Source organism: Pteropus vampyrus, unplaced genomic scaffold (assembly GCF_000151845.1).
Source record: "Pteropus vampyrus isolate Shadow unplaced genomic scaffold, Pvam_2.0 Scaffold643, whole genome shotgun sequence".
Classification (NCBI taxonomy): Eukaryota; Metazoa; Chordata; class Mammalia; order Chiroptera; family Pteropodidae; genus Pteropus; species Pteropus vampyrus.
In genome coordinates this window covers 249,670-269,564 of record NW_011889424.1, presented here as the reverse complement: position 1 = coordinate 269,564, position 19,895 = coordinate 249,670, and the positions used below count along the sequence as shown (strand labels likewise).

General features: G+C 32.7%; 1 protein-coding gene and 1 non-coding gene across 5 annotated transcripts in view; one reads left to right on the top strand and one right to left on the bottom strand.

Moving 5' to 3' along the window:
- The window catches only part of PIK3CB (phosphatidylinositol-4,5-bisphosphate 3-kinase catalytic subunit beta), a 183,302-nt gene that overhangs the window by 121,491 nt on the left and 41,916 nt on the right, over positions 1 to 19,895 (top strand). For 3 of the 4 annotated variants that reach the window (XM_023525913.1, XM_023525912.1, XM_023525914.1), the window contains 5 exons: positions 1,536 to 1,632; positions 4,304 to 4,434; positions 6,755 to 6,805; positions 16,163 to 16,351; positions 18,545 to 18,658. In XM_023525913.1, the coding sequence (XP_023381681.1) occupies positions 1,536 to 1,632; positions 4,304 to 4,434; positions 6,755 to 6,805; positions 16,163 to 16,351; positions 18,545 to 18,658 (582 nt within the window). The remainder of the gene's footprint in view (positions 1 to 1,535; positions 1,633 to 4,303; positions 4,435 to 6,754; positions 6,806 to 16,162; positions 16,352 to 18,544; positions 18,659 to 19,895) is intronic. The other variant, XM_011385037.2, reaches the window with a different exon arrangement.
- Positions 17,528 to 17,667, bottom strand: LOC111733811. Its single transcript, XR_002778186.1, has one exon. It is a non-coding gene; the product is annotated as a small nucleolar RNA SNORA15 (small nucleolar RNA).

Sequence of the window (19,895 nt, the reverse complement as noted above, 5' to 3'; positions counted from 1 at the left end):
GATGTATTGTATAAAGGTCTCTTTTTAGCCTGCTGCAAAGAAGGTGCTTTTCTTTTGGCTTCCAGTAGGTGGCGTCTAAGCCTCTTGAATCCCTGCTTTATATAAAGCCTTAATGTCTTTATATAATGCCTTTATTTTCTTGTAGATACTTATTCATGCTTGCTACCCTCAATTTCAGTTCCTGTCAGCAACAGTTTCGTTAGCATTTGCTTTGATTCCCCTGGGGCTCTGCGGTGATTGGTCTCAGAAGGTATGAGGGGAAGGGGTCCTCTGGATTGGGGGTTGGCTCGGCCTTGGTTTTGCAACCACGGCTAGTAATAGTCAACTGTTGTTTCTCTGCCTTCCCGCTTCTCTGCTTTCTGCCCTGATGACTGGGCCCTTCTGCTGGCTGGGTAGAACTCACAAACTCTCCCAGGCCAGGCTGTTTAGGGAAGTCACAGCAACTTCTCCCCTGTCCCTCCGACTATAGAGAGCGCTGGGAGAGGCAGCTTCTTTATTTCTCCCACTCTACCACTCCGACACCCGGGATTCTGACCTGTGGTAGCTCTTATGCGCAGATCCCATGCTCAGACGTGCTGGTGTGCAGTTGAGTGGTTTCTGTTGAGTTTTAGATGTTCAGCTTATTTTGTTTCAAGGGGAGAGATCTGGGAACGTCTCTCACTTCGCCATGTTTTCTTTTCTGTCAGTTTATTTCATGTCCTTTCTAGCCTTTTAAAAAAATTTTTTTTACTGTCAAATGGATTATGACCAAAACTTTACTTTTCAGTTTCTTAGATTTTGAAATTGTGGATAAAGGATGGTAGACTTTCTCTCATATTCTCATCTTCCATTTTATATTTTTAGTTAAGTTTTTTAAATTTTCTTTGTGAAAGTTTTTTTTTAGAGGGATGGGGACATGAATTTTATACCTTAAAAACCTGATTACTATACTTATATGAATTTATATCCTTTTATTCTTAACATCAGAAGGTAAGTATTTTCTCTGGTTATTATAGTAAATTTAAAAAATAAATTTTCATGAAAAAGTCACAGAAGAGTTACTTTGTTAGTGTTTATAAGGTTTTTGATACACCAAGTTAATTAGCCTAAGTGTCTACATAAAAGTCCTGTCAGCTTGGCACTTCCTTTTTAGAAGTATAAATTTTATGATATCTGGAGACATTGCCTTCTCCTTCCCATATTAAGAGTTATATATGCTGAAAGCTCTTAAAACATACAGCCTGACAATATGTCACACATTTTCTGGAATCATTAAAAGATCTTTATCATTCTCAGTGGTCGTACAATAAAAAGTCTATTTTTTAGATACACTTTTTTAAGACATTAATTGGCTTTTAGGGTTTTCTTAAGCCATTATAAAGATGTTAAACATTTTTCTATGTACATCTTGTTTTTATTTTGGATGATTTTTGGGAAAATCATTTAGAACTCTAGAAATTTCTAGAACTAAGATTATTTAAACAAAGGACATGTACATGTTCATAACTGTAAAATTGATTCTTAGCATATTTATGCAATTGTATCTTTTTCGACAGCATTATCCTGTAGCATGGGTAAATACGATGGTTTTTGACTTTAAAGGACAGTTGAGATCTGGAGACATAGTATTGCACAGTTGGTCTTCATTTCCTGGTAAGATTTACATCCTAATCCTTAGTGTTAAAAAGTAACTTTTGGCATGTGGACTAGTTCATGTTTCTTTTTTACTTTGAGTTTAGTAAAGAAACCATTATTTCATATCTTTATTGTTTATTCTAAGACAGATTTCCATAGGTTATTTTAACATATTCAAAAAGTGATTTGTATCTGCATGTATTGAATGTATTCTTGCTGTAAACATTTCATATAAGTTTCTGAGAAATTGTCATAAGGAACATCTGTTATTCCTAGTTACACTAAATTTCTATACTAGTGGAAGGAACATTTACTAATATGAGGAGAACAGTAAAAATGTTTATTCTTTAGTTGGCTTTAGCTTGAAATTTGAACTAAGAGGAACACCTTCCACATGCCTGTATTTTTCAGATACTACTCAGAGTACCCCTAACCAATGAAGTTGATGGTTTTACCCCCATTTTATAAATGAGGAAAGTAAACTTTAGAGACAATAAGTTAGTTTGTCAGTTTTACATAATTTGTTCAAACCTGGGTTTTGTACAAAAGACTGCTCGATTCCTGCCATTATTCTGTACTGTTTTCCCAAATGTTGAAAATTTTTAGTGTAAACTTTGCATTATAATAAGGGTGGGTTTTTTTTTGTCTTCATAGTTTGTTTATATATTTAGTATAATTTTGAACTTACTTGCATTTTTAAATTATTTTGTGGGTTGCAAACATTTGAAAATGTTCCTATATTGGTAGTTGTTACCCGAGAAATTACTTTCAGATGGATAGATGTGTGTGTATGTGTGTGTGTGTGCGCACGCATGTACAGACACATACATATAATTGGTTAGGACAAATTACAATAAGTTATTTATGAACATGTTTATATATTCCTCATATTCTAATATTTTATGTCTCTGTATATTCTCTTATTCCTACCCTTTCTTGCATATACCTCCAGTAATTTTCACTAATCATGTTAGGCCCTAAATACATAGGAGAGCAGTGCGCAAATACACATTTCTTAAGAGAAACTATAGTTTCAGAGTTAGAGTAAAATTTATGCATTTCACAATATTCTTTTTTGGAAATCTTAATTTAGACTCAAACATGTTCTCCAGAGTCATCAAGCAACTTGACTAGTATTTTTAGAAAAACTTTTGGCAGTACTGACTTGGCATACCATGAACCTAACTTTATCTCCAACAAAATGTAAAATGAAGAATAATGAATACATTTGCTCTGCATGTATCAACTCTAGAATTGTCACATTTATCCCAGTAGGAGCAAGCCAGAAATGAACTTCTTAATGTAGAGTTATCTTTTGGTAGTTTAAACAGTGTTGTAATGAACCTTGCTTATGTAAGGTATATATCTAAGATAAATTTTCAGAAGTTGGTTTATTGTGTCAAAGAATAAGTACATTTGTAATTTTGATAAATAATCACTAATGTTCTTCAGTAGAGATTGTACCAGTCTGTAACCTCCATTTGTAATACATTAGAATGCCTTTTTTGTGATCACTTTTAATCAAGGTTACTTCCATATGTTTGGGGCTGATAAGAGTAATAAATGTTACATTTGACTTTAGATAGGTTGCATTTGTTAGGACAAATAAGTATAATTCTAGTAGTTAGCAAATATAGGATTGTAATTTTCTCAGAAAGCAGCTTTAGAGGTGTATAAATTATAAGAGTTGCTTCAGTCCAGGTGAAAATAGCATCTATGAGATGAGAGAATATTAAAAAAAGATGAGCAAAAGATGATTAAGTAGCTGGAATATGTAAATACTTTTAAAGATTTTCTAGCTTTGAGAGATAATTCTGATTGTGTATACTATGTTGACATTAGGCCTAGATAGAATGGACTTTTATCTTTTATTTCCTGAGGAAATATAATGAGAAGTGCTAAAAATCAGTGTAAGAAAAGAGAAAGTTTGGAGAGGGGAGACTTCAGGTTGTACTGCTAATCCTATTGTCTTGTCTTGAGTTTCATCTCTCTTCAATACTTTACTTATCTATGAAATGAGAAAGTTATATGAACGCCAAGGTTTTGTGACAACACCGAAGTGTTAAGATTCCCATTCACAATTCTGTGAATGGACCATGTTTAGAGTGGTAGAAAAAAAGGAGTGCCTTGAAGAAAAAAGCAGTTGGTGAGGTTGAAAGAGTACCACTTGAATGGAGTGTTATAGAAACTACTAGAGAAGGCGCTTAACTGTATCAGCAGTTATGGAATAATAGAGGACCATTAAGTTTGTTAAAAAGGATGTCATTGATGACTTTGAAAATATCAATTTGAGTACTGATGACCATAAAAATCAGATTACATGTGATTAAGAAGTCCATCTATAGTGATGAATTAATAACAATTCCTCTGTGCCACCTTATTTTGGTGGAGGAAGAACAGTCACAATTAAGTTTTTTTTTTTTCTCCCCCAAATTGAGACTACTTATCAAATTGAAGAATGAGACAAGGTAACTATTCATTTTTGTTAGTTTCTCATTTTAAAGATGTGTGTAAACTCATATTCAAATTTTGTTCCAAGTATTAACAGAAAATTAGAGATTTACTGATATAATTGCCAAACTTCTTTAGGTGACACTTTTTAAATCATTTTCATGGTTGAAATTTATTAAAAGTTTGTTTTAGTTTCAAAAATATTTTCTTAAATATCAAAATTATTTGCATGTTTTAGATGAACTTGAAGAAATGTTGAATCCAATGGGAACTGTTCAAACAAATCCATATACGGAAAATGCAACAGCTTTGTATATCAAATTCCCAGAGAATAAAAAACAACCTTATTATTACCCTCCCTTCGATAAGGTAAGCTAATTATTTAAAGGGCTACTATGCATGAAATAATTGAATGATTAGTTTCTGGAGCTATATGTTTATAGTTTAAGCTCTGTATGTCTATTTCTTTTTCAAAACATCACACACACACAAAGCATTGCATATATTGACGGCTTGGTTCAGTGGAAAGATCAGTGAGCAGGGAGCCAACTCTACTTAGTCCTGGCTTTATCACTGCCAAGTGAGACAAATTATCTCTGGAGTTCAGTTTGTCATTTATATGAGGAACTCACAATTGTTCTCTGAGCTCCTTTTCAATTTAAGAGGGCTATAAATGCAGTCATATGTAACTTTGAACATATGAAATGTTCAGTGGAACATGCCCAGCATGTTAGTTCAGAGATTAAAGACATAATCACTGCTGTGTTAGAGTTGGTATCCAAAGAACAGATAATCTGTGTTGAATACTACTATGCATAGGACTTCCTAAGGTACTGTTATTTTTATAGAATCTATTACAAGGACTTCAGTTTCTAAACACATTTCCTTTGCATGAAGCTGCATGTCTTGGGGATAAGGAGAATATCTGGTGGGGACTAGAATAATTTAAACTCTAAGAGAGCTAAGCTGTCATATGTTTTATCTTTAGGTGTGGCATCTTTGTTTCAGGTATGATTGATGCTGATTTTCTGATGAAATCTTTGAACAAATTCTCAAATAATAAACAAGAAGTTTCTTTTGTTTCTTTACTCCATTTGAGAACTCTCTACCTTTAAAAATTGATATTATACTAAAATTTAATCCACCTGTAAACTAATTTTAATATTCAGCACTATCAGACCTACCTATAGAAAGTAGATTTTTATAGTAAGTAAATTAAATTTATGCAATTTAATGTTTCTTTCTTTACTTTCATTTTAATTGAGTTTTATCCACTTAAGAAATAGCTTTTCAAGTTCTTCTGAATGTGTTTTTCTGATAATAATATACAACCAAATTAAATTTTGTGATTATTATAATAGTTATCCAAATATGTCAAGAATCATATACCTTAGTGTACAATAAGTAGAAAAAGGTACATTTTGACTCATCTATTACATTTATGCCATTTCTTTATTCATTAGAATAGGAATTTATAAGCCATAGCTACTTATGATAGTTGTCCGAGCTGTGGCTGTTTTTGTATTCAATTATAGTATGTGTTCAATCAATTACAATTTGTTTTAGATCAAACGAGATGCATTTTGAAGCATTTTTTACAAATATAACATCTTGTGAAAATATAAGTATTTTTAATCTAATATTTCAAGAGAATTTCAGTTTCTTTAAAATATGTTATTTCAGGATTGCTTAAATCATCTACAGCTGGTCACTAAACTTTCCTTTTGCCTTTATAATCCCTTGGAGAGTCTGTCTTTGAAGATTGACTTTGGATGGAGATTTTAGTCTTTAAATATGTGTAAATATATTTATACATATTGGGTTTCCTTTAGTAGTATAATTTATATATGATCATTATAAAAAATAATATAGATATAAAAAATGAAATTTCCCTGTATTCTTTTTATTTAATGTTTTTTGCTATAATCACTTGCATACATTTTGCTTTTCAGATCAGTTTTGTTTATGGCTTAATTTTAATAACCACAATCTCATTTTATCATATTAACAATCCTGTGAAATAGAGTGTGAATTATCACTACTATCATATTAACAATCCTATGAAATAGAGTGTGAATTATTACACATGAGGATACAGACAAATTATTAGTTTAGAATTACTTGACTCAATAACCAGATATGGATTTTCAGATTCTTTACCACTGATCTTCCTCCTGGACCAGTAGATTCCCATCTTTTCAAGAATTAGAGCCCCCTTTGAACTTAATAACTTTAAAAATATTTTTAGGCTCTCTTTTGACATTACTTACATCTTTGATTTCTGTTAATTCAGAAAAAAACATGATGAGAAATAACAAAAACTTATTATATATTTAGTAACTCTTACATACCTTTTCAGTTTTGAACCAGAATACATTTACCTATATTAAAAAATTTGTTTTTTTACATACACATGCAAGCCACTTCTCATTTTAGCTGCATTCAATCCTAGTGCATCCTCTGAGTCATAGTCCCTTATAGTAATGCAGTTGTTTCCCAGTTGTCAGGAGTTTGAAGATTGGGAATCATGGTGTACCATTTTGTATTTAAAATTCACATTTACATTATAAAATATAGAACTGCCAGACCATATGTAGTTTCTTGTAGTCTAAGTGCAAGTATAGTCATTTGCATTTAAAATTTTACAAATCTAGAGCTAAAATTTAATTTAAAAAATGTTTTTTAACAGATAATCGAAAAGGCAGCTGAGATCGCAAGCAGTGATAGTGCTAATGTATCAGTAAGTATCAAGGTTTTAAAATACCCTTTCTTATTATAAAGTTGTGCTTATTATTAGCTACCTTCATCTCATTTATGGCAGTGAACTTACAGAAGACCATACTCATATGAAAGAGCAGTCTGTGAGCATGCGTATGTGCATACTGTTTTTTTAAATGGCAGCTGTTTGTAGGTGGTCTGTGTTCAATGGTAAGCCTTTTTTTAATATAAGCATGGGTTTAACAGCTAGTTTGTAAGGGGTGCTATGACATCTAGTAGATTAACAATACTGTTTTTGTGAATATTAGAGTTGAATGAGAAGGCTGTAGTTTTCTTTATTTCTCTCATGTAAAAGAGCAGGTATAATCAGGCAAGGCTTCATGGTGCTGGGAACCCAGGTTTCTTCCATCTAGGTGTGCTGCCATGTTTTAACATGTGGTTTCTATCTTACGGTTTAATATTGGTGCTTGAGCTTCCTAGGTTACTGTGTTCCAGCCAGCAAGAACAGGAAGAGCAGGACTAGGAGCCACACTCATTCTTTTTAAGAATATCATTAACATGCCTCATTTCTGCTCACATCTCACTAGCCAGAACTTAGTTACATGGCTATTCCGAACTCTAAGTGAGGCTGAGAAATGTAGTCTAGCTGGGAAGTCATGTGCTTGGTTAAGAGTAAGAGCTAATTACTAAAGGAAGAAGAGGAAAATGCATACTGAGGGAGAAACAAGTCTCTTCCACACACTATTCTCATTCTTTTTGCCCAAAGACTACAGAACAGATTACTTTGTTTATAGTTTACAATATAATATTCCTACCATTATACTTTTTAATTTATAATTTTTTCAAATTATAAGTTTACAATTTTTAAGTGTCTTCAGTAAAACCACTCTGTATAGATTGGTAATTATATAGTGACCAGCAGGCAAATTGGAGAAAATGTATATGTTTTTGTTATATGCACTGAATTAAAGTACTATTTAATGTTGGCTAGTTGGAGAAATGTCTGGCCCAGGCTATCTTCTGCTTTGCCATTAGAGTTCTCAAAAATTTCTATAACCCTGCAATGCAAATCATCTCATACTACAAGGACTTTAAGAGTAGATCTCTAGTGAAACAGAAGAATTTCATTATAACTATACGCTTATAAGTTAGGCACTTACTGAAACAGATTACAGTGTGAGAGATAACAATTATGTGGTAGCTAAAAAAATATTAATACTTTTTCTCCTACTTTCTAAGTTCTTCTAGCTGGGCTGATTAACAGACAGATTAACAGGAGAAAATCAAATATTTAATACATGCAGATGGGGAATTCACATAAGCATGAAAATTACAAAAATAGTGAGGCAGCATTGGGTATATAAGACATTTTTGGACAAAGGAGAAAGGACAGGCAATGGGGTATTAGATTTCAGAAGTAAGAATGGGTGATTTATAGGTAGTTATGGTAGAGCAGAACATACATGGCAGGCAAATTCTTGCTAGGCAACTCAAATGATGGAATACTGGGTATCTAGCTAACAGGCTTGGAGTCTTCCTGACTAATGCTAGGGTGAAGATTCTTAAGGTGATTAAGCCAAGGCTTCCTTCCTAGAGTAGGTTTTTCTGTCTGAATCTCTTGGGCAAGAAATGGGGGGCCCGACCCTCAAATGTTCTTTCTGAGTCTTGTTTCTTAATAAACAGCTTAAAATCAGTATCCCAAAAAGCAGCTTCAGGGTGGGAAAAATTTAGTTCCCTTCAGTTATATAAGGATATCTTCCTTCTGATGCCTATTTTTAGTTACCCTTTATTAGTCTTAATATTGCTCTTTGAACATCAGAAGCATAAAACGGTTTTTTCTATTTCTACTGTGATCTGCTCCTACCTTACCTAAATCAGTTCCCTCCTTTCTGAGAATGTAATATTCTTGCCCAGGTTTGATTACCTTTTTCTTTTTTAATTGGACATATAGTACAGTTAGTAAATTGTGAAACCAAAAATGAAAGTTTTTTTCTATAACCCTCATTAACTTTCTTCCTTAGAGATAACTGGTAGCTACCAATCCTAATGCTGTGTATTCATTTAGATACCTTTGCGTGTAAATATCTATATCCTTTTTTCAAAAAAAAAAAAAAAAGTCAATGAGATCTTTATTATATAATCTTTCTCCTTTTCATTTAATGCATTTTGTGGATCTTGTCATGTCTATGAAGAGGTCCAGTTCTCTCTTTTTAAAGCCGCCTTGACATTTCATGACATTAATTGTTAGTATCCATTGTTATCAAACATACATACACTTACTGATGAATGTTTTGCTTCTTTCCAATTATTCTCCACTAAAATAGTGCTGCAGTGAATATTTTGTACATATTTATTTATGCATACATATATATTAAAAGGATAGATTTCTAGAAATGAAATTATTAGATCAAAATGTATTTGCCTTTTTCATAAGAATCCTGCAAAAGTGCATACCATAAAGATGGAAAATTTACAACCCACCCACACTGTGGAAAAGTTTCTATCTTATTGCATTTCTGCCAGTCCTTTTAATATGTTACTCCAGTGGACAAAAAATGGTACCACATTATTTTAAGTTGAATTCCCTTATTATTAGTGAAGTTGAGGTTTGTTTCTTTTTACTTTTTAAAATTTCAGTAATCTTTTAAAGGATTTCTGATTATTTCTTTTCTATGGGTATAATATCACCTTAGTTCTCTCTGAGGAATTAAATAATCTTGTTTTTAAAGTGGTCTTGCTTCTTTTGGCGTCTTTCTTCATATGGTTTTTTCAAATATTTGGTGATTCTTAGTTTAGCTCTTTTTATACTTGTGACTTCCTGGCTGTCTTCCTATTTAATGTAATCTGCCTTTGGTAATTGTAGGAGTTAGGGCAGACTGTGCTAACACTTGGGATCTCCTGTGTGTGAAAGTTTCCATACCTTCCGGGATTGGGTGGCTCCATAGGGCTCAGTACCCATGCTCCTCAGTGTGGGGCCCATGCCTTTGCTGTTTCAGCTCAGATGAACGGGGCATACTTGACCAAAACAGCTGCTCCATCTGCAGATCCTTTGATAATCTTTCTGATGATCCCCCCCCAACCCCACCCCCACCCCACTCCTTGTATCCCTTGATTCTGAGCTGGAGTTTTCTAGAACTCTTCCTCATTACGACATGGCTCTTAGCAGATTTGATCCCTGGTCCTATCTGCTTTCCCTCATTAAAGAATCCCTGTGTTAGGCACTCTTTCTCACTTTCCAGAGCTATTATTGATTAGTATTTTTTAAAAGATATATCTTTTCTGACACTGTGGTCTTTTGAACGAAAGGAATGAATACGTTCTCATTCCACTGTTTTAATTGACTATTCACGTCTATGATAAGAGCAGATTACATTCCTTATTTAGATCATGGTAAGTTGACTTGTTGAATGTGTGAGTGTGTGTGTTATATACATGGCATGTATACATATGAATAATATGCACACAAACAGTTCATTAAATGAATTCAACATCACCTTACTAAGGGACTTAAACCTGCTCTTGAAATTAAAATACACATAATCATTTTAATCATCTTTAAGTATATAGTCCAGACGTGTTATGTGTATATTCATAGTATTCTTAACACATTAAGTTCAACTGATCTTCAGAACTTTTTCATCTTGCAAAACTAAAACTCCATATCCATTAAACAACTTACCTTCCTCCTCGTCTATCAGCCCTTGATAGCCACTATTCTACTTTGTCTCTATGAATTTGACCATCTAAATGCCTCATAGAAGTGAAATCATACAGTATTTTCTCTTTTTGTGACTGGCTTATTTCACTTAGCGTAATGTCTTGAGATTTTCTTGTTTGTCACAACTCAGGAGGTGCTTCTGAGGTGCTACTAAATTTTCTTCAATGCACAGGACTGTCCTACAACAAAATATTAATAGAACTGAGATTGAGAAACCCTGCTCTAATATGACACCTATGTTATAAATTAACTATGTCTTATTTTCTTACTGAAGAAACTCCGGCGCAAAATATTAATGGCTAGCTTTGGAGAATGCAGATTACCCAGCCTTTAGTTCAGAGGTTCCGGGATTCCTTTTAGAATTTTTTCTTTGTAGAATGATTTGGAGTCTTTACAGCCTTTAATTTTAGAGAAAGGAAATGATAAACATTAAAAATAATTTCAAACTTACTGAAAAATTGCAAGAAAAGTACAAAGAATTCCCATGTAGCCTTCATTCAGCTTACCTGTTAACATTTTATCACATTTGTTTTACCAATCTATGTGTATGTATTTTTTTCTGAATCATTCGAGATTAAATGGTATACATCATGTCCTTTTCCTCCGTAATTGTTCAATGTGTATTTCCTAAAAACAAGAATATTCTCATACTTAACCGGAATCCATTCATAAAAATCAGGAAAATAGCATTGATACAGTTCTGTTGTCTAAACTACACATGCCATTCAAACTTGGCCAGTTGTCTCAATAATGTCCTTTATAGGTCCAAGATGGAACTCAGGATTACTTGTTGCATATCATTGTTGTGTGTCTTTAGTTCCTTTCATTCTAAGACAGTTCTCGGTCTTTCTTTATCTTTAATGACTAATAAAAAAGAATACAAGCCAGTTGCTTTGCAGAATGTCACTCTCTTTGGATTTGCCTAATGTTCATCATGATCAGATTCCAGTTATGCATTTTTAGCATGAATACCATAGTAATGGTGGATATGTTTTTCTTACTGCATTTTATCAGGAAGCAAATAGTGTCAATTTGTTCTATTAACTATTGATGTTAATTGTTACCACTTGATGAGGATAGTATCTGCTAGGTTATTCTCTAAAGATAAGTATTTTATGAGGGGATATTTTGACTCTAAACATTCTATTTAACATCACATTTTTACCCAGTTTTAATATTTATTTATATGTCTTGCTAGTATTTATTAATACATCTTGCTTGAATCATCATTATAATGGTTTGCCAAGTACTGATTTTCAAATTTATTTTACCTTTGGATTTATTAGTTAGTTTATGCCATAAGGTAGAAGTATTTCTTCATTTATTTACTTACTCATTTTATTCTGACTTATAGTAGTATGGATTTATGATTTCTGTTTTATTTAATAACATAATTAGTTTCTGTCATTTATTTTGATGTTCAAAATGACCCATATTTGGACAGTGGCAGCTATTCAAGCTCACTCCTGTGTCTTTTTGACATGTCTCTATCATTCTTTGAGCATTTCCTTCTTTCTGGTACAATAAAGTGTTCCAGGTTCATCTGGGACATCTATGCCACTTTGGAATCAGTCATTTCTCCAGGGAATCCGGACTCCTTTCATATGTGAAAAGTATTTAGAATTTAAGATCTGGAGACTGGGTATGCACATTGTTACTGGGGTACAATTGCATTTAGGCCTTTTCATGCAACAGCTATATAATATATGTATATATTTGAGTAAATACAGGCACAGGGATGTATTTCTTTATCTGTTAAAAACCATGAGTTCTTATCTGTGCCTCTAATTTGGATCCACCCCATAGGATTTTTTCTAGCCTTTTAAATATTTCCATATTTTTAATTTCCTTTTGTGACAGAAATCTGGATTCCAATTAACTTCAGTATATTTACTTATTTGCTTAATTCCTTTTATATTCAGTCTCCCAATCATATAATCCATCTTCTCAGTCTCTGTCCCACCAGTTTGATTTTATGGACTGTCTCATCCCCAGCTGTATGTCGGTCATTTTCCCATTGGGCCAACCACTGATTAATTCTATCCCTGGCAGACATACTGCTAACATGCTATTGGAGTCTGCAGTCCCTCTGAACATGACAGATGAGTTTTCTAGCCCACCCCATAGAGAAGGGGAAAGAGACAGTCTTTTTTCTCAGCATGCTTATAGCAAGATATATAATTTTGTTTTATTTTGGTCAGTAGTCATTATTATGTGTATGATTTTGAAAAATCTAGACAAAGAAAAGGAGAGAATATGGGTGTTAATTTTCATTGCCGTCAATCATTATTTTCCATTATTTTAGTTCAAGCATTTGACCATAAGTATAAGTTCATCAATTACATTGTACAACATAATTTTTCAGTACTAATTATTCTGGGTTTTGTAAAAGAATGTAAGATTCTATGTTTTGTTGGGCTTCCTGCCATATTTCTGGTAGGTTTTTTTTTTTTTTATCTTGGCCTTATTCAGTGCTGTCTCTTTATAGCTCAGTAAACAATCACAGTACAATTATACAGCAACCCCCCTGCATTCCCCTCTTAGTTTACTTGTAGCTATTCAGGATATTTACAGTAGATCTGTAAAGTCTGATTTTGATTTACGATATTACAGTAGGTCTCCTTGCTTTTTGCAGTATTTAATTTACCAGCAGTCTGCCTTTCTCTGACGTGAACAATTTATACTGTGTTGTTTGCAGTAACAGGTTTCACTTTAAGATATAAGTGTAGGAGTTTTATTTTCAAACTGACTTTTCATGATCACTTTTCAGAGATACCCAAATCATAATATCAGTAGTCCCCAAACTTTTTGGCACTAGGGAGTGGTGCTCCTATGAGAATCTAATGACTGATGATCTGAACTTGAGCTGAGGTAGTGATGCTAGTGCTGGAGAGAGGCTTCAAATACAGATGAAGCTTCACTCAGTCCCCCAGCGCTCACCTCCTGCTGTGCTGCCCAGTTACTGTCAGGCCAGGGACTGGTACTGGTCTGCAGCCCAGAGACTGGGGACCCTTGATACAGAGTGCTCTTTTTAAGGTGAGGCACTGAACAATCATACATAAAGTCTTGATGTGATGTTTTTCTTTTTGTTGTTGTTTTTTAAGAGCAATTTTAGGTTCACAACAAAATTGAGAGGAAGGTACAGAGATTTTCCACATATCCCCAGCTCCCATGTATGCCTAGCTTCCCCTATTATCTTAATCACTTACTAGAATGGTGCATTTGTTACCAAGACTGAACTTACACTGACATATCATAATCACACAAAGTCCAAAGTTGTCCTTAGAATTCATTCTTGGTGTTGTGTATTTTATGGGTTTAGACAAATGTATAAAGCTGCTATGAACATCCATGTGCACATTTTTGTATGGACGTAAATTTTGAGTTTTATTAAATATCAAGGAGCGTGATTACTAGATCGTAAGGTAACAGTATGTTTACTTTTGTAAGAAAAAGCCAAATTATCTTTCTAAGTAGTTGTAGTAGTTTGCATTTCTGCCAGCAATGATTGAGAGTTGCTCCATGTCCTCAGCAGCATTTGGTGTTGTCAATGTTCTGAATTTTGGCCATTCTAATTGATGTGTAGTCGTATCTCATTTCTGTTTTACCTTGCATTTCTCTGATGACATATGATGTTTTCATGAGGCATTAGATTCTCATAGGAGCACCAGTCCCTGGTGCCAAAAAGGTTGAGGCCGCTGCCATCACAAGATTGACTTGAGTTTCTATGAAAAGTCAGTTTGAAAATAAAACTCCTACACTTACATCTTAAAGTGAAATCTGTTACTGCAAACAACAGTGTAAATTGCTCACGTCAGAGAAAGGCAGACTGCTGGTAAGTTAAATATTGCAAAAAACGAGCAGACCTCCTGTAATATCGTAAATCAAAATCAGACTTTACAGACCTACTGTAAGTAAATATCCTGTTTCTTTTCATATGCTTATTAGCCATTTGTGTATCTTATTTGGTGAAGTGTCTGTTCAGGTATTTGAACCATATTTTAGTCTGGTGATTTATTTTCTTGTTGAGTTTTAAGAGTTCTTTGTATATTTGAAATATCAGTCCATTATGAGATATCTTTTCTTGCAAATATTTTCTTTCCATCTTTTCATTTTCTTGATGGTGTCTTCAAGGCAGATAATTTTAAATTTAATGATATCTAGCTTATCAGTTCTTTTCATGCATTTGGTATCATATGCAGAAAGTCATTGCCAAACCCAGTGTTATCTAGATTTTCTCCTATGTTATCTTCAGTTTTATAGTTTTGTGTTTCGCGTTTATTTTTACATAAATTGGGTGGTGTTAGTCTTTTAACTTTGTTCTTCAATATTGTGTTGGCTATTCTGAGTCTTTTTTTCCTCCATATAAACTTTAGAATAAGTTTGTTCATAGCCACAAAATAACTTACTTGGATTTTGATTAATTTTGTATTGAATCTATTCATTAAGTTGGAAGGAACTGACATTTTGACAATATTGAGTCTTCCCATCCATGAACATGGAATACCTTGCATTTATTTAGTTCCTCTTTGATTTCATTCATTAGAGTTCTCTAGTTTTCCTCATATAGATCTTGTACATATTTTGTTAGTTTTATACCTAAGGTTTCACATTTTTGAGTGCTAATGTAAGTGATATTGTGTTTTTAATTTCAAATTCCAGTTGTTTGTTTCTGATGTGTAGGAAATCAGTTTACTTTTGTATATTGACCTTGTATCCTGCAACCTTGCTTTAATTATTTATTAGTTCCAGCAGTGTTTTTGTTGAGCCTTTCAGATATTCTACGTAGAGAATCAAGTTATCTCCATTCTTTCTTACATATGCATATGCTATTTTAAATCTCACTGCTTTAGAAAATTAGTAATATGATTTTTTATTTTAATGTCTATATCAAATCCCAGTTAAAATAATGTCAAGAACAAAGTAATATAATGAAATATAAATCCTTACAGAATCTTGTCAGATAAGTTTTTTCGTGTGTGTGTGTGTGTGTGTGTGTGTGTGTGTGTGTTTAAAATTTGTTTTGGCCTAACAGGTATAGTTTTTCTTTAAGTATGGGGAAATGTACCCCTTTCTTTTAATGTTAGTGCAATTCAGTCTAGATCCAAAAATAGCATGAATGTTTTTCTTTATTTTAGTGTATTATAAGGATTGAGAAGGAAAATGGATAATTATAGTTTTTTCATGTTTAGCCAAGATTCAATTCTTAATGTAAGTGGTTTTATGTCTCTAAGCTGAGAAAGCACCTATTCCTTTTTTTTAAAACATCATCTGTTTGGTTCATTTTGTTGTTGTTTATTTATTAATTTAATAGAAACAAAATTAAGGAAGAAATCTAGTTCAAATAAGACTCCTTTTAAATCCAAGTCACAATTCTGCCACCTAGTGTTTGCACATGGTGTTCCTCGTGTACACTAGTTCCTTTTTCAGAACTTTGAGAATAATTCTTTGCTTAATCCTTAGCTTACAAATATTATATTTGGCAATAAAACTTTAAAAGTGAGATCCATTTTATTAGTCTTTTTAAGGAATTATATTTTTAGTATCTTACATGTTAAAGCTCATAAATTGTTTATAAATTCATTGCATATAAATTTGCTAAGTGTTTGTCAGGGATGTTTGCACAATTCTAATCTGTAATGAGTAATTTTACTTTCTTAGAGTCGGGGTGGAAAAAAGTTTCTTGTTGAACTGAAGGAAATCTTGGACAGGGATCCCTTGTCTCAACTGTGTGAGAATGAAATGGATCTTATTTGGACTTTGCGACAAGACTGCCGAGAGAATTTTCCACAGTCACTGCCAAAATTATTACTGTCGATAAAGTGGAATAAACTTGAAGATGTTGCTCAGGTAACAAAAGATTTTTTCTGTAACACCTTTTTGGGAGAATATATTTGTCGATTTTGTGTGAATTGTCATTTCCTACATAAGTATATTTTCATAGGTTGATCATTTTCTGCAGGAGAAATTTTGAGGTTTTAAACTGTTCCATATACGGTCTAAATGGTAGACCGGAAAGTTTCAAGATTTAGAAATCCCACCTTATGCGTAGGTTTTCTATATCTTCAACTAAACACAGTAAAAATATTGGTTTTGTTGTAATCATCTGTAGCAATTACCAGCATGTTGTAGGTCCTGGGCTACTTCTAAAAGTTTCATCAGTGAACTCCAAAGTTTTAATCTTAAGACTGTTCTAAAATGACCATATATTGTTTGAAATTACCTCTACTTGTAGAGATTAACATTTTAGAGTATAAACCATTCAGATCAATTTTAATATTCATTTTCGTCTGGCAGTGTTGAATGCTGCCTTTAGGCAGAATAGAGAAGGGAAAAAAAATTTTGTTTCAAAAAGGTCATCAAATTTTAGTTTCTCAATTTAATTTTCCAAAACTCTGTCAAAAAACACTGGCATTTATTAAACTCAGTTGGTCATTAATGTTCTATAGAAAGATCCTTGAAATGGTTTTTAATCAGAATGAATATATTTGGCATATTAAAATCACCAAGATTTTTCGCTTATTTGAATTCACCCAATTTTTTAAAAAGTTTTCTGGTCTTACTATAATGACTTTAAATTTTTATTTTAATCATATGCTTTTTAAAAATCTTTGATTTTATAGTTTTACTTTTCAAATTAAGTTTAGAAAGGATTTGTTTTGAGTTTATTTCTTAATATGTTAATGATTTTTTAAATCTTGTGTAATTATATATTATTAAGGGCTTCATTTAGACTGTTTCCACAGTTAGACCACATGAATATTACTTACTCTGAAAAGGAACCAATTTTGTTATTTGAATAGGTTTGAATTGTTCTGACATAGTTATCTTCTAACCACTATTTATTTAATTTCAAGCTTAATTTTCTATGAACCCCCATAATGGTGGAATATAAGGTATAAACATGTTTTAGCTGGCACATTGCTTGCATCTCATGGATAGTGCCCACCCTCCACCAAGAAATACATTATTTTGTATATAATTAGAGTAGAAACTATTTCTTACTGTATTCTTTTTTTCTCATTTATTTGTATTTACTTTTAATAATGATATGCTATGAAAAAACTTGGAATACCATCATAGCCATTTTAAAAGGAAGACTATACTTTTGCATGATGTCTGGCTGTGTAAGCTACTGATAAAAAGAACACAGTATTCAGCCATGCCTTCCTGCTATATTCTTAAAAGATACCTGAGAGGCAGATTTCTTATGTCCACTGTCAGAAAATGGAATGAGCTAAATTAATTTATGCTTAATTTTTCTTTATTTAGACCCTAGGGACAGTAATTTTTATATTCAGGAATTTGGCATGCTTGTCTCATTTTCATGAGGGAATCTAAAGCATCGTTTTCAAATATAACTTAACGTCTTTCATTTTGATGGAAGAATGCTAGTAGTGTAACTTCATACTCAAGTAGAAACATCTAAATGTGTGTAAACAGTGTAGGAAGGCATGAATTTCACAATCCTAATCTACTTCTTTAGTAGTCTAGGAAGAAAGTTAATGGAATAAAAAGTAATGTTTGACCCTATTGCATTGCCAATTATAGTGAACTGGTACAAAAGAATATAAACTGTGTTTTCATTAAATTGATTACCTTGAGAAGTGGAGAGCCAGAAGCTTGGTGCAAAGTTTGTACTCTGATTTGGCAGGTATAAGCCATGGGTGTGAAAATTTTATAGACAACTAGCCTCTCATTAATCTACAAGAAAATATTCTATTGACATAATGCATAAAGAATTTCAAATCAGATTTCCTTTCTCCAAAGGAAACCTAATAACTTCTATTAGGTTTCCCCAAACTAAAGTGATGGATTTTGGTAATTCATTTAATTTTATGTTTATGTAATTGATTTTTTAATAATTGTAAGTAATCTTACCAAAGGTAATTATTTTCCAGTAGTAAGCTGTTGTTAACTCATAACGTAGTCAAACCTCTAGTATTACAGAATGTTATATATCCTTTGCAATATTTTTTCTGTGAAGCAGTGTATTTCAAGTGTTAACTGAAGTTGCTAAGAGTTGTTTTATTATTCTTTTAGACCCTCAGAAAATGGTCCCCACTAACTCCTCTATCCATAATGAGGACTGCTGGTTCATTAGGGCCTTGGGGAAGGCAGGGAGGGGGCCCCATCAATGAGAAAAAGTGGGGTAAGGTAGGTAGGTGTTTCATATCTTTATACCAGTATTTCTCAATCTTTTTTCATTATTATCCTTAGAAGAAGGCTTTTTAGACATTTTTCCCCCTAATAGTCCCATCCACATGAGATTCTGATACCACAGACAAGTGTACTGTACTGTATGTACACTTTATGTACTGTATGTATGTGTGCTTTATACATAAAAAGAGCAAGTATAAAGCTTTCTTTATTCAATGCAAGTTTAAGAACAATTAAAATTTAAGGTAAAAGTTAAAATTAAAAAACTAACATTTTAATGTATTTGTTGAATAACCTTGATGTAATTTACTTAAATTGAAATATATTTTACATTTATGATAGCAGTTTATATAAATAGATACTAATAATGGCAATGGAATCAAATTTTAAAAACTTATTAAAATGCTGTGTTTCTATAAAAGTTCCTTAGTGAACTTCAAAACTTGATACAAGAAAATACCTTTTAACTGAGCTGCTAGTCAGTAACATTCAAATATTATTGACTTTTTTGTGGCACTTGACATAATGAAGGGCAGAATAATATGTAGTATTAAAATAATAAACTATTTTTACTTAATTCTTAAAGCCCAAGTTTCACACAAAAGCTCAATAAATAAAATTTTTCACACCCATGGCTTATACCTGACATACACAAGGCAGCTAGCAGATACTAACAGGCCATGCTACATGACTTTGAAACATGACTTTGAGACTGAGCAGTCAGTTGAGAGAAAGCCCTCCAATCATTGCCATCTATTTGCCATATTTTTGTAACTCTGACCTTGTATACATTTTGAGTATCTTCCTTGGATTCAATGTCAGTGATAACCAAGAAAACCAGACGAGGTGAATCAAATATTAAGGAATAAAATTTTGTCAGGGTTGAACTTGGGAGGGCTACAAATTATAATTATCTTTTTTCTTTTTTCTTCTTTTTTTTTTTCTCTCTTCTCCATAATCAATTTTCTTCTCACTTACCATCCCTGATAAGAGTGCATGCTATCAGCATAGTCTCACTGCTCTGATGGGAGGCAGATAAAATGTAAACTATTTTTATTTAAATCTCAAAGCCACGTCTCACACAAAAGCTCAAGAGATTTGAGCTCTCTGGACTAGGGTTTCCAAAGATGTAGCCATGTGTACCAAAATCCACCCTCCAATTGCAGTCCAAGCTCATCTCCCCAAGGATTCTTTTTTTATCCTATGTCTAGATCATTTCTATATGGCATCTGTA